We start from the raw sequence: 15,216 nt of genomic DNA, 5'->3' as shown, positions 1-15,216 counted from the left end.
TGTACTGGGTCTTGCTGCTGTGCACAGGCTTTCTTCCAGTGGCAGCGAGCGGAGGCTGCTCTCTAGTTGAGGTGACCAGGGGCTGCTCTTGTTGCCGAGCAGACTCTAGGGGCACCAGCGTCAGCAGTTGCAGTGCATGGATTCAGCTGCCCTTCAGCACGTGGGATCTTCCTGGACCAGGGAGCGAACCCATGTCCCCTACATTGGCAGGCAGATTCTCAACCACTGGACCTCCAAGGAAGTCCCCAGTACTCAGTCTTTTAAAAACCAAGAGAGATGATCCTTCCCAGTAGCTTTCTCTCTAAAGAGGTAAGTGCCCAGCCCTGACAACAGGAGTTGGTCTGACTCCTAAAGAAATGTTGAAATTTCCCAAAGTCCTTGAGGATATTTATGAGCCCTCCCAGACCCACTGCCCCCACATCTGGCTTCCCTGGTGGCTCAGATGGTAAAGAATCTGCCTGCAATGCCAGAGACCTGGGTTCGATCCCTGGGTCGGGAAGATCCCCTGGAGAAGGGAATAGCTACCCACTCCATTATTCTTGCCTAGATAATTCCATGGACAGAGAAGCCTGGTGGGCTACAGTCCCATGGGGTCACAAAGAGTCAGATACCACTGAGCAACTAACACTTTTACTTCACTTTCACATGACCCCCACATCACAGAGCAATCCAAGAAAAAGGACAGCTAATTTAAAAAAAATCATATTCAGTCTCTTACAGTGCCTTTTGTTTTTATCTGGGGCTAAAATCACTTGATCAGAAATAATCAAGTGGGCTCCAAGAGTTTTGGTTGACAGTTATGTAGAAACGTATGCAGAGAGAGAGAGGCAGCTGACATACATTTGTTTTTTAGCACCTCTTATGAGGGTGGCGCTAGTGGTGAAGAACCTGCCTGCTAATGTAGGAGACGTGAAAGATGCGGGTTCAATCCCTGGGTTGGGAAGATCTTCTGGAGGAGGGCATGGCAGCCCACTCCAGTATTCTTGCCTGGAGAATCCCCAAGGACAGAGGAGCCTGGAGGGCTACAGTCCACAGGGTCACACACAGTCGGATGCAACTGAAGTGACTTAGCACTTAGCATGGGGGCTTATGGCTCTGGGGTGGGTGTTTTCATTCACACTGCTTCATTCTTTGCAACAACCCTGTGAAATGGGAATCTTCACACAGAGTAATGTAAGCTCAGAGGTTACGTGTTTACCAATAGCGCACAGCACATAGTGTTTAGTCACTGTAGCATTTTATAATGGCAGAGCTGGTCTCTGTCTACAAGCCCAGGGCTAGTCCTGCCATACTACATTTTGATGACATACACGCTGTCTTACCAGAATTATCTAGATTTATATCAAAATTTAAAAACCACGAGGGAGACAATAGAAAATAAAAGTTAAAATTTAAAGGCAGTTCCCCAACATCCCATGTTTGAAAAGTTCATCCCTATGGATATTTTTATAGCTTTATGTTTCCTGCCACAATATTTTCAGAAAGGATGAGACTCAGCTGTAGTCTCATGAGAGAGGTTGCCAGAGGGAGGCAGCCAATGCCACAATGCACTTGTCCACTGAGCAAAGTACTCATTTTGGAAAAATGTGTAGATTAATTTGGAGCAACTCGACATTCTAGGCATTACGGAAACTGCTCAAGGACACGAACTGTCTGCTCCGCTACTTCTTGGTGCCTAAAATAGGACCCGCTTCTGAACAGGCATTCCACAAACATTTACCGAGGGAGTGAGTGACCAAACGCTGAAACAGGCAGTCACGGCCTGTGAAGCATCTTCCAAAGGCTGTCGCCCTCTGCTCAGTGCTGACACATGGGATCAGATACAGTGTCTGACATACTGCTCAGGCATTTTAGGGGTGATTTTTGAAAACAGGGGCAAACAAAAACAAAATAAAACAGAAACAAAAAAACAGAATGATTTCTCTAAAACTTATACCCAAAATCAAATTATCTGAAAAAATTTTCCCTCTTGCCTGGAGAGTCCCATGGACGGAGGGACCTGGAGGGCTGCAGTCCATGGGATTGCTGAGGGTCAGACACGACTGAGCGACTTCACTTTCACTTTTCACTTTCATGCATTGGAGAAGGAAATGGCCACCCACTCCAGTGTTCTTGCCTGGAGAATCCCAGGGACGGGGGAGCCTGGTGGGCTGCCGTCTATGGGGTCGCACAGAGTCGGACACGATTGAAGTGACTTATCAGTAACAGCAGCAGGTAACCTCCTAAAATCATGACCGAGAAGTCTTTCACCATGTGAAGGAAATCTTCAGAATAACAATTCATGCTATAATATAAATGGTAGTAGATGACAAGAGCAGAGATTTTTGGCCAGACACTCTTGCACTCAAACCCTCACTTCTAAATGACTGATTAACTGTACAACCTTAGGAAAGCCCCATGGCTTGTTTTAATGTCAGCTTCCTCATTGGTAAAATGGCATATTTAATTCATTCAGTTATTATAAGAATTAAGAAAGATTAATGTGCCTAGTGCTTGATGCTTAGCAAACTCAATAACTGCACGTTCCCTCCCTTTCCTTGCGCCTTCCTTCTCTGACATCCATTTATTCTAAAACTGTAAACGTAGGTGAGATCATGTCATTATTTTTTAAATGTTCTTATTCCTCCTGCTCAAAGACATTTTAAAAACATGAGTTGGAGTAGCGCTAAGTTTTCAACTCCCTTTTTTTCTAAGTGTCAGATCTGAGATTTAAGTCCCATTATATAACAGAAAAACAGGGAAGCTGGGGGCTAGAACAGAAAAATTATTGTGATTAGCCAAGCAATGGAATTTAAAAAGTGTGTGGCTGTGGCTTTCTATTTGTCTTTCGTTACCTCTAAAAGTGGTTAAAAAAGAGATACAATCAAAGAGGAGGTGGCCCTTGCTTCTGAAATTACTGCTGTTTTAGGAGCTTTTGCAGGAACATTTGTTGGCTTTTTAACAAAGGAAACTGGGAGGATCAAGAGAGAGTGGAGGAGACTCGGGTTCACAAGGGAGCCACATCTGTTTGGTATTCTCCCAACCGAGAAGGCTTGACTTCTGAAATAGCCCGGTATCCTTAGTTAAAGCAGGATCCAGAAACAGATGAGAGTTTTTCTTTATGTTTCAGCGGTAGAGATCAACAGCTGTTTATATCCTTTAATACCTAACTGAGGCTGAAGCCTTCACATCTGTCTATATTTTTCCGGTTCTGGTTCCTCAAATCACAGTGGGGAGGAGGGGAAGTTCGAACTCCTCCCAATTCCCAGACAAGAAGACAAGAAATATGCCCAGGATTCAAAGCCATAATGCTAAGCAGAACTCCCAAATTTCTCATCCGCCCAGGGTCTGCTGTTGGCTGGAAATTCCTCTTTCACTTTATCCTGACAGACATCTTGATCATTTTCATGATAATGACTCATGGCAGCACCAAGATCAAAAAGAAGGAAAGCAGGCTAGAATCAGGGGGAGGAAGAAGCAGAGGAAATGAATTCTCATGGAGAAAGTGGCTCCAAAAAGAAAAGTTTTTGCAAAGGCAGCAACATTGTTATCCGAGGGCAAACAGCAGAGGTGAGCAGGATACTAATGGAAATCATCAGGGTGGTGGTGGATGGTGGTGGTTTTTACTAAACCCTATCATTTTAACCCCCTTCATAGATCACAGCCTTGTCTCGTGGCAAAGGGGCTTGCAGAACTTAATAAAGCTATGAGCCATGCCATGCAGGGCCACCCAAGATGGACAGGTCATGGTAGAGAGTTCGGACAAAATGTGGTCCACTGGAAGAGAGAATGCAAACCATGCTAGTATTCTTGCTGTAAGAACCCCATGAACGGTTCGAAAAGGCAAAAAGATATCACATCAGAAGACGAGCCTCCCAGGTCAGAAGGTGTCCAATACGCTACTGGGGAAGAGGGAAGGGCAATTAATAATACTAATAGCTCCAGAAAGAATGAAGCAGCTGGGCCAAAGCAGAAATCCCAGATGCAAAGAGCCAACTCATTGGGAAAGACCCTGGTGCTGGGAAAGATTAAGGGCAGGAGAAAGGGATGACGGAGGATGAGATGGTTGGATGGCATTATCAACTCAATGAGCAGGAATTTGAGGAAACTCAGGGAGATACTAAAGGACAGAGGAGCCTGGTGTGCTGCAGTCTATGGCGTTGCAGAGTCAGACACGACTTAGCGACTGAACAACAAACGTTTTGACCTTGGAAAAGTTAAACAGAGAAAATTAAACCCCATGGAAGGCAAGGTGCAGGAAATACCCGGGAATGGTGATAATGGGTTTCAGAGACATTTGCTTACTTTGATCACCAGCACCATACCATACACATGCCGGAACTTTATAAGGATTATTTTTCTATCCATCCATCCATCCAACAACTTGTAAAGCACCAGGACTGGACTCAGTGCTCAAATAGTCAGCTGAATAGGACAGATTCCATAACTGTAAGGGGTTTATATTCTGAAAGATGACAGTCTTCATAGGGGAGATGGTATAAAGGATGCATGAGAATTCACTAGACAGAGATGTAAGGGGATTCCAAAGGAGAGAATGACATGGATTAAAACCAGAGAGATAAGAAGCAAACTATTCCTGGGAAAGGGACGAAAAACATTCTGGGTGGTTACAATAAATAAGAAGAGTGGGAGGAGCTTACTAAAAGTACAGATACTTAAGCCTCACCTAAGAGATTCTGAAACTGCAATACTTTGGCCACCTCATGAGATCAGTTGACTCACTGGAAAAGAGTCTGATGCTGGGAGTGATTGGGGGCGGGAGGAGACGGGGACGACAGAGAATGAGATGGCTGGATGGCATCACCGCCTCGATGGACATGAGTTTGGGTGAACTATGGGAATTGGTGATGGACAGGGAGGCCTGGCGTGCTGTGATTCATGGAATCGCAAAGAGTCGGACATGACTGAGCGACTGAACGGAACGGAAAGGAAGAGTTTCTGATTTAGTTGAGGGAGAAAACCAAGGAATTTAAAATTTGAAAAGAAGACCCAAGTAATTCTGATACATACAAAAGTTTGCCAACTCTAATGTATACAGATGAACATTTCCTGAAAGATGCTAACAGTATCCCATTAAGAAAAAAGATACCAGGTTCAAATTAGGATACGCTGAAAGTGTTAGTTGCCCAGTGGTGTCCAACTCTTTGCAACCCCACGGACTGTAGCCCGCCAGGCTCCTCTGTCCATGGCATTCTCCAGGCAAGAATCCTGGAGTGGGTAGCCATTCCCTTCTCCAGGGAATTTTCCTGACCCAGGGATCAAACCCGCCTGTCCTGCATTAGCAGGCAGATTCTATTACCATCTGAGCCACCAGGGAAGCCCCTATATACTACCATGTTTCTATCTTGGAGATTTGAGTTCAGTTCAGTTGCTTAGTCGTGTCCGACTTTTTGCGACCCCATGGACCACAGCACACCAGGCCTCCCTGTCCATTACCAACTCCCGGAGTTTAGCCAAACTCATGTCATTGAGTTGGTGATGCCATCCAACCATTTCATCCTCTGCCGTCCCCTTCTCCTCCCTCCTTCAGTCTTTCCCAGCATCAGGGTCTTTTCAAATGAGTCAGTTCTTAGCATCAGGTGACCTAAGTATTGGAGTTTCAGCTTCAGCATCAGTCCTTCCAATGAATATTCGGAAGGACTGATTTCCTTTAGGATGGATTGGTTTGATTTCCTTGCAGTTCAAGGGACTCTCAAGAGTTTTCTCCAACACCACAGTTCAAAAGCATCAATTCTTCACCACTCAGCTTTCTTTATAGTCCAACTCTCACATCCATACACGCTGCTGCTGCTGCTGCTAAGTCGCATCAGTCGTGTCCAACTCTGTACGACCCCATACACAGTAGCCCATCAGGCTCCACTGTCCCTGGCATTCTCCAGGCAAGAACACTGGAGTGGGCTGCCATTTCCTTCTCCAAAGCATGAAATTGAAAAGTGAAAGTGAAGTCGCTCAGTCATGTCCGACTCTTAGCGACCCCATGGACTGCAGCCTACCAGGCTCCTCCATCCATGGGTTTTTCCAAGCAAGAGTACTGGAGTGGGTCGCCAGTGCCTTCCATACATGACTATTGGAAAAACCATAGCCTTGACTAGATGGACCTTTGTTGGCAAAGTAATGTCTCTGCTTTTTAATACGCTGTCTAGGTTGGTCATAACTTTCCTTCCAAGGAGTAAGCATCTTTTAATTTCATGGCTGCAGTCACCATCTGCAGTGATTTTGGAACCCAAAAAAATAAAGTCTGTCACTATTTCCACTGTTTCCCCATCTATTTCCCATGAAGTGATGGGACCAGATGCCATGATCTTAGTTTTCTGAATGTTGAGCTTAAGCCAACTTTTTCACTCTCCTTTTTCACTTTCATCAAGAGGCTCTTTAGTTCTTCTTTGCCTTCTGCCATAAGGGTGGTGTTATCTGTGTACCTGAGGTTATTGATACTTCTCCCGGCAATCTTGATTCCAGCTTGTGCGTCACCCAGCCCAGCATTTCTCATGATGTACTCTGCATATAAGTTAAATATGCAGGGTGACAATATACAGCCTTGACGCACTCCTTTTCCTATTTGGAACCAGTCTGTTGTTCCATGTCCAGTTCTAACTGTTGCTTCCTGACCTGCACACAGATTTCTTAAGAGATTTCTTGGAGATTTAATGCACATTAATATAAAGTCCTTGAGTAAAGAAATCAGTTTCACTCAGCATTTCCCAAACTTACTTTTCCATGGGGAAAAAAAAAAGACAAAACATACACACCAATTAAGATCTCTCAGAACACTTTCATACTGTGAAGTCCATATTGGGAAGAGCTGAAACACAGGATTCTGATCAAGTGAGCATGCCCCAAGCATAGTGAATGACTAAGGAAACCATTTAGAAAAAGAAAGCAAAGTCAATTACTCTGAGAGATCCAGCAGCATCCACTGATTTCCTCCAAAGTCTAAAATCACCTATGATGTCCTATTTTCCAAGGAGACCGCCAGAAGCTTCCTCGCCCTTAAGTAACACTCCAGGCTCCGTGATGTTATTTCTGGTCAGCAACTTTGTGTGGTAACCACAGCTGCCAGAGAGAAGAGAAGTGCCCAGAGTTCAAAGCATCAAAGAACAGAAACAGAAGGGGAAGGACAACGAGGAGGGATCCTTGCCCAGAATTTATTTATCTTTATTGCTATCACATGTTCTGCACAGAGCCTTGGCAGTGGCTCGTAATGCTTTCGGAAAAGACAAATTCCTCCCAGCTCTAAAAGAAGCCTCCAACAGTCAATGAAAATGCAAGACATGAGCCAAGGAAATTTCTACTCCTCCAAGGCACCAGTTATACAGCTAGGGGAGTTTCTGAAACCTGCCTTCTTCCTCCTATGCTGGCGAGTCAACCAAGGGGGACTGTGTTATCATGCACCCCACCTCCTGCCCTACAAGAACCAGCAGAGAGAAAGTCCAAGAGGAAATCAGGCAAGGCAAGGCAACAAGAGGAATCTGAGCAAATTGGTTTGTGTGCTGAATATTTCAAGATGGACATACTAACCTAATCAAGTTATATGCTTTTTTTTTAAATATAAGCAATTACTTCCATACACCCCACCTCAACTTCCCATATGCCACATGGGGACACATGCCACATATAAAGGTGATTTCAGCAATGTGTTTCAAATGCTTTTTTTTTTTTTTAATACCTCAACCTTCTCAGATCTTTTCAGTAATATTTTGCAGCAGCATAAGTATTTTTTCAATCATTCTACAAATAGTTCCTCAGTGCCTAAAAGGTTCCAGGGTACCATACTGGGCATCAGAGGTACAGCAAAGCAAGGAGGAGAGTGTTCATCTATATTGACCCAAAGGCCCTAAAACGGAACTGTAAATTCATCCTGCCAGGCAGGCAGACCCATTGATCAGCAGCAAAAAGAAATAAAAGACATGGAAAAGGTCTGGTCCTTCCCCTTGAAGAGTTTCATGGCTTTTAGTACAAAGCAGATGAAATCATTTACATTCCAAGTGTCTGGGTTGGTCTAGCCACTCCACAATGGTCCAGAGTTAATAGAACAGCCAGGAATTAATACCCATGATCAGGGAAGAAGAGAATGCCAGGATCTTGTTTCTCCAAAATGCCAACTACCTGTTTGTTCAACTCCCAAACAAATCCATGGATTTTCACACTGGATTTCTCATCCTGAGAGATGACTACCAATCATTGCACTAGAGTTAGTATAACTAACCAGTTAATTAGCTCCAAATTAAAATTTTCACTAGGAACTCTGGGTGGGTTTGGAGTCTAATCCTAAGGAAGTCAATAAGATCAAATTTAACTTTTCATCAAGCCAGTGTTCCCCACTACTGAGGACCACACATGATTTTTTTTCCATAAGGTCCTTAGATATGGAAAAAGAAACTGCAGATACGTGAATGATGGGATTTAGGGAAACAGTGACACGGATGCTATCCAGCATTCAAAGGCAGGCCACTTCAGAAGAAGCCTCTGCAAACTTTCCAAGCTTGGGTGGGATGTGACAAAATAACCAGGCAGCTGATTACGGACTTACCCACACACGTTGGAAAGATGTCTTCATTGTTGATCTGGACCTCGATCCAATCCATGAGAAGGTTCATGTACTGGGGGGCCGGGAGGGCAGTCGGCTTCTTGTACTTGAGGTCATCCTGCCACCGGTATTCGTACTTGGGGCCCCCTGACATCACAGGGCAGGTCCGCTCGGTGCAGAACTCACAGATGGTGCCGTAGATGAGGTTGATGCGATTGAAGAAGTCCACCACGTGCACCGCCACCCAGTCATTCTGGTCCTCCCCGCTGGGCAGCTGCACAGCCGCCTTCAGGTCCACACCTGAGTTGAGGGAGGCCTGAGCCCGTTTGTGGAGTTCGAACCTCTGCGTGCCAGGTTCAAATTTCCTCTTTGGCCGGAAGGTCTTGTCCTTGTTGAACACCTGCTTCAAGGCTATGGACATGGTCTGCTCCTTCGCTCCCTTCCTTCGGCAGGAAGTAAAAAGGCAACTGGAACTTTTCAGTGAGAGATCGCAATCCAACAGGGTTTTCCACTGCCAGCCCTCTGGCCCCAGTCTTGTGGTCTGCAGCTCTCAATCTTTTAGATAGCCCTTTCCATCTTCCTCTTGAATGATTTCCAGGGGAACTTCATGTTTCTTCCTAAAGGTAGGAGAGGAAAAGGGTCTCATTAGTGTCCCATTTGCATTTAAGAAATGACAAAGGCTTAGACGCGATTTCCACCTTGCTTCTAACTGTGCCCACTTACATCCAGGTATAATAATATAGAAGTCAAGCCAAACCCTTGAGAATCTGTATTGGTGACCAATCATATAACCAAAGGTGAAAAGGTATCAGACCCTTTTTCTTTATGGCTTTAGTCAAATCTCTGACAACTTTTCGCTAAGTGGTGATAGTTTCAATGGGCTGCTCCAAGGTGTTAAGGATGAACATGATAGTCAATAACATCCCCATATGCTCCTTTTTAGAATATCTGCCCCACCCTTCACTACCCTTGAGTAAGCATGAGGATACGACCCCCATCCTCTTGGATACCCCTGATTGATTGGAGCAAATTTCCCTGGAAACTTGGAATCAGGATCCAGCCTTTGTATTATCCCTGAGAAGTGATGAAAACTGGGTCTGCTTGACACTATTTACAATAGCCAAGACATGAGAACAAAAGACTGGTTCCAAATCTGGAAAGGAGTATGTCAAGGCTGTACATTGCCGCCCTGCTTATTTAACTTGTATGCATCATGAAAAATGCCGGGCTGGATGAAGCACAAGCTTGAATCAGGATTGCCTGGAGAAATATCGATAACCTCAGGTACCCAGATAACACCACACTTATGGCAGAAATCAAAGAAAACTAAGAGCCTCTTGATGAAAGTGAAAGAGGAGCATGAAAAAGCTGGCTTAAAACTCAACATTCAGAAAACTAAGATCATGGCATCCGGTTCCGTCACTTCATGACAAATAGATGGGGAAACAATGGAAACAATGAGAGACTTTATTTTCTGGGCTCCAAAAGCACTGCAGATGGTGACTGCAGCCATGAAATTAAAAGACACTTGCTCCTTGGAAGAAAAGCTATGACCAACCTAGACAGCATATTAAAAAGCAGAGACATTACTTTGCCAACAAAGGTCCATCTAGTCAAAGCTATGGTTTTCCCAGTAGTCGTATGGGTGTGAGAGTTGGACCATAAAGAAAGCTGAGAGCCGAAGAATTGATGCTTTTGCACTGTGGTGTTGGAGAAGACTCTTGAGAGTCCCTTGGACTGCAAGGAGATCCAACCAGTCCATCCTAAAGGAAATCAGTCCTGAATATTCATTGGAAGGACTGATGCTGAAACTGAAACTCCAATATTTGGCCACCTAATGCGAAGAACTGAATCACTGGAAAAGACCCTGATGCGGGGAAAGATTGAAGGCAGGAGGAGCAGGGGATGACAGAAGATGAGATGACTGGATGGCATCATCGACTCGATGGACATGAGTTTGAGCAAGCTCCAGGAGTTGGTGATGGACAGGGAAGCCTGGCGTGCTGCCGTCCATGGGGTCGCAAAGAATCGACATGACTGAGCGACTGAACTGAACTCAAGACATGAGACCTGGAAACAATGTACATGTTCATTGACAGATGAATGGATAAAGAAGATGTATTTATATATAAACAATGGAGTATTACTCAGCCATAAGAAGAACTAAATAATGCCATTTGCAGCAACATGGATAGACCTGCAGATTACCATACTAAATGAAGTAAGTCAGGCAGAGAAAGACAAATACCATATGATATCACCTATATGTGGAATCTAAAATGTGACAGAAATGAACTTACTTACAAGACAGAAACAGGCTCACAGACATAGAGAGCAGGTGGTTGCCAAGGAGGAGGGTTGGGGGAGGACTGGGGTTTGGGAGCAGCAGATGCAAACTATTACAAACATGTATAACTGAATCACTTTGCTGTACCCTGGAAACCAACACGGCACTGTAAATCAATGATACTGCAATAAAGTAAGTGTTAAGAACTGAATTCCATTGAGCCCTCTTTGGACCATGGGTAGTACAGTTGAGAAACCTGGACTTGCAGAGAGAGGAGAGAGAAGGGAAGGGATAGAGAAAGAGGAAGAGAAAGAAAGACGTGAAGGAGGGGGAGAGGAAGGAAGATGCCACGGACAGAGAAAAAGAGACAAAAACACAAGGGGCCACAGGGAGAGAACAGCAAGAGAAAAAGGGAGAGGCAGTGGGGAGAGAGTAGCTTCTTTTGCTTTTAATGTTTTATTTTGTATTGGGGTATAGCCTATTAAAAAGACAGCAGTTGTAGGTAAACGTCAAAGGCACTCAGCCATACTTCTTTTGTTTTCGATAGTCCTTCAGGAACTGGTTCCAATTCCTCTTGAAATCTGGTTGTATCTCCAACCCTTGGGATCGATTTCCCTCAGGAAAAGGGCTGTTTTTCTTTAGGACTGACTGGTTTGATCTCCTTGCTGTCCAAGGGACTCTCAAGAGACCCCTTGGGGCACGTGTGTTTTTCTTGAATTAGTCAAATAAATATCTTTTTATTCCAGCCAACTTGGGTGGGTTGTTTTTTTCTCAGAACCCCTAACTGTGACAGTATATATCACCCCAAAACATGCCATCCTTCACATCTTTAATATCACACCCTAGACAGTGCTTTGAGGCAGAGCTGCCCATAAAACTTTCTGTGATAATGCAAATGTCCTATATCTTTATTGTCCAATATTGTATAAACTAGCCACATGTGTCTACTGAGCACTAAAAAAGGTGGCTAGTATTACTCAGAAACTAAAATTTTCATTTTATTTAATTTTAATTTTTAAAAATTTATTGATTTAATTAAATAATAATCCCAAAAGCCTTATGTGGCTAGTGGTTGTCATATTGGACATCTCACCTTTGAGGTCTTCAGTGTTCTCTTCTCTGACACCTCATTTCACCGTTTCAAAATTCTGGTGTGCTTTAGAGTAGATTTCGAGCAGATGTAGTAGATTTGTAGTAGGTATCATTATCCCTGGGTCTCCAAGACCTGCTTCCCTAGCAGCTCAGACAGTAAAGCATCTGCCTGCAATGCAAGAGACCTGGGTTCGAGCCCTGGGTTGGGACGATCCCCTGGAGATGGAAATGGCAACCCACTCCAGTATTCTTGCCTGGAGAATTTCATGGACAGGCTATAGTTCATGGGGCCGCAAAGAGTCGGACAGGACTGAGTGACTAACACACACACTATAGGGTGCCTTAACGGTGCCTGACAGATGACAGGGGGCGTGGCCAAGGCACCTTACATGTGCTCACAGCAAGACGGCGCCTGACAGATGTCAGGGGGGCGCGGACCAGATAAACCCAAAAGGTTCTGAGTGGCTCCTAAACACCCCCACCCTTACATGCTTTGATGTGAGTGGAAAGCCTCTTTTAAAAATCCTGCGCTTACCCCTTGCTTGCATATATATATGAGAAGCTTACACCAATAAAACGGGTACTGCCTTGACAGAACCCCCCGCTGCATCTGAGTGTCTCTCTTTCCCGGTGAGGGAGGCTGTGGGACGGGCGGCCCGCTCACTTCCTCTTTGGGGCTCGCTCCTTCAGACCCAGTCTCCTGGAGGAGCTAATCTTGGGCGGCTTTCTTGCCGAGGCCGAGGCACCCCTCAGTCTCTGGCTCCTGCCTTGGAGCGCTACAAGGCAGGGGAAGAGATAAGGGAAAGAGAAAGAGGAAGCCAGGCCGGACGCCGGGGGAGAAACCCCACAACACACAAAGTAACCACAGTATCCAAGAGACAAAAGTAGTTGTAAATAAGGCACCATACGAGTAGGGGCATACTTAGGATTGAGATTCAGTTTTTGACTCCCAGCAAATGCTTTTTCCACATAGTCTTACATTCTAAAAAGTGATCCTCCTCAATCTGTCTTTCCTACTGGTTCATTCATAAAGCCTATTTACCTAGCACTTCCATGCACATATTCCTCTAAAAATACAAGTATTACCTGGCTGGAAGTGAAGACTGTGTCCTGTGGCTTGAAAACAGAGAGGAGATAGTTGATCTGTCCACGGGTCAAGCCCTAGCAAAATTAGCCCACAGCTGTGGCCAGAGACACAGAGGTATCTGTTGAGATGGACTTGAGGCACGATCCCACTGATCTGCCATTTTCCTGCCAAGCAGGGGTTCCGGTAGGCCTCACTCAAACTAAGTTCGGTGATGCATTCAAACTTAAGTTATTCCGCCAAAGCAAAAACAGAACCCAAAACCATGTAAGACACCCCGATTCCCTCTCATAGACTCTGGTCTTGGTTCAGAAGCGTTGATTATTCAGTTAAAGGCCTCCGCTGGCGACTCGCTGAAGCCTCGGTCTGCTTACTTCCTCCCGCTAAACCCCATCCTCTTCCAGATCGTGCATCGGTGAGATGTTTTTTACCCTCGTCACTTGGCCTTGAGTATACACACACCCCACAAGGAGACCTGTGTGGGAAAGTGGGTCACGTGACACCCTGCCTTTGGCTGTCTGGGAAATCACATTTCGGGTCACTTTAGAACATCTCCAGGAAGGTTATCAGCACAAAAACTCTGCAAACTCTAGGGAAAGAAAGGGGCAATCTTGTCTGGAAAAAAAAAAAAACCTTCCTACAGGGTGAATCTGTCTGAAAAGAAACAAGAAAACCAAAGGCCTTCAAAGAGCATTTCCAAAATAAAACCAGGAGCTAGAGGTTGGGAAGACAGAGAGAGAAGGATGAGGGCTTTTATTTCCTCTTAAAAGAGACAATGGTCCTGTATTGCAAACGCTTAATTGCTGACAGTAAAGCAGCAAGAACCCAACAGCTGCCCCCTCACGGCTCCAGTAAATAAGACTTGCTGTTCTGTTATTCTGATAATGAGGGGACCATCCATTCCCACGGTCCGCAAAGCAACCTTCTCTCATTGCCTTACATGACCCTCGTTATTATTAATTCGGCTGTTTCCCCATGCCCTGAAGTGTCTGTGCACGGACACCGTCGTGGAAGACCACCTTCGTACCAGGCTGTCGTGGACACCATCACGTCCCTCTGGTGCCTCTGCTGAGAGTGTGCGAATGTACAGAATAAACACAGCAATTCCTCCATATCACAAAGCCCTTCAGTGCATGGTACTCATTAAGGTTTAAATAAATATTAAACCCTTGTTTGAGGTTGGGGATTTTTCTGCCACAGATACTCACAAAACTAACTTCAAGATGTCAATCTCTTGAACCAGATCAACATTTATGCAAGCCTTTGTATTAATCTCTCAGTTGTGTCTTGACTCTTTGTTACCGGTGGATGTAGCCTGCCAGGCTCCTCTGTCCATGGGGATTCTCCAGGCAAGAATACTGGAGTGGGTAGCCAGGCCCTCCTCCAGGGGGTCTTCCCAATTCAGGGATGGAATCCAGGTCTCCTGCATTACAGGTGTATTCTTTACCACTGAGCCACCAGGGAAGCCCCATTCAAACCTTTCACCTCTTTTTTTCCCCCTTGCCCCAGTGTTACAGGCTTAACTGAGAGAAAAACCATTTTTGGAGGATTATTTCTCAACCAAGTAATTTAATATGCTGCTCTTGGCTACCACTTATTAAACTCTACTCTGCACCAGATTTTTACATATATTATTTACATTTTAACCCTCACCTCCACGACAGGGGGCTTCCCAGGTGGTGAAGAACCCACCTGCCAATGCAGGAGACATGAGAGACACGGGTTCGATTCCTGGGTCGGAAAGATCCCCTGGAGGAGTGCACGGCAACCCACTCCAGTAGTCTTTCCTGGAGAATCCCACGGACAGAGGAGCCTGGTGGGCTACAGTCCATAAGGTCACAGACAGTTGGACATGACTGAAGCAACCTAGCACACACGCACTACATGATAGATGGTTTTATGATCATCTTATATAAAAAGAAATTGAGACTCAACCACATGAAATAATTTTGCAGAAATCACAAAATTAGTAGATAGTAAAGGTTAAATTTTGAATCCAGACTGCTCTGATACTGAAATACATATGACTTTTTTTCTGACTAAAGTTGTTTTTAAATCTCATGACCATCTTTATGTTTTCAAAGCCCCTTCAGATATAGATTTCCCAGCTCCTCACAACATGACTATAAAGGAAGCTAGAACAGGTGGTATTCTTATTGCCATTTTACAGATGAAGAAACAGAAACTCTGACCTCCTAGTGTTGTTTCAAACATGTTCATCATTCT

The 15,216-nt window shown here is 44.8% G+C and overlaps 1 protein-coding gene across 2 annotated transcripts in view; it reads right to left on the bottom strand.

The window, feature by feature from the left end:
- Nucleotides 1–15,216, bottom strand: part of MOB3B (MOB kinase activator 3B) — a 239,754-nt gene that overhangs the window by 149,631 nt on the left and 74,907 nt on the right. For both annotated transcript variants that reach the window (XM_055428122.2, XM_055428123.2), the window contains exon 2: nucleotides 8,531–9,144. In XM_055428122.2, coding sequence (XP_055284097.1) covers nucleotides 8,531–8,948 — 418 coding nt within the window. In that variant the 5' untranslated portion in view covers nucleotides 8,949–9,144. The remainder of the gene's footprint in view (nucleotides 1–8,530; nucleotides 9,145–15,216) is intronic.

The sequence above is a fragment of the Moschus berezovskii genome, chromosome 7 (genome assembly GCF_049115385.1).
Source record: "Moschus berezovskii isolate FMDL1 chromosome 7, NW_MosBer_1.0, whole genome shotgun sequence".
In the NCBI taxonomy this organism is placed as follows: domain Eukaryota; kingdom Metazoa; phylum Chordata; class Mammalia; order Artiodactyla; family Moschidae; genus Moschus; species Moschus berezovskii.
Note: the sequence above shows the minus strand (reverse complement) of the source record. Positions and strands in the feature narration are given on the sequence as shown.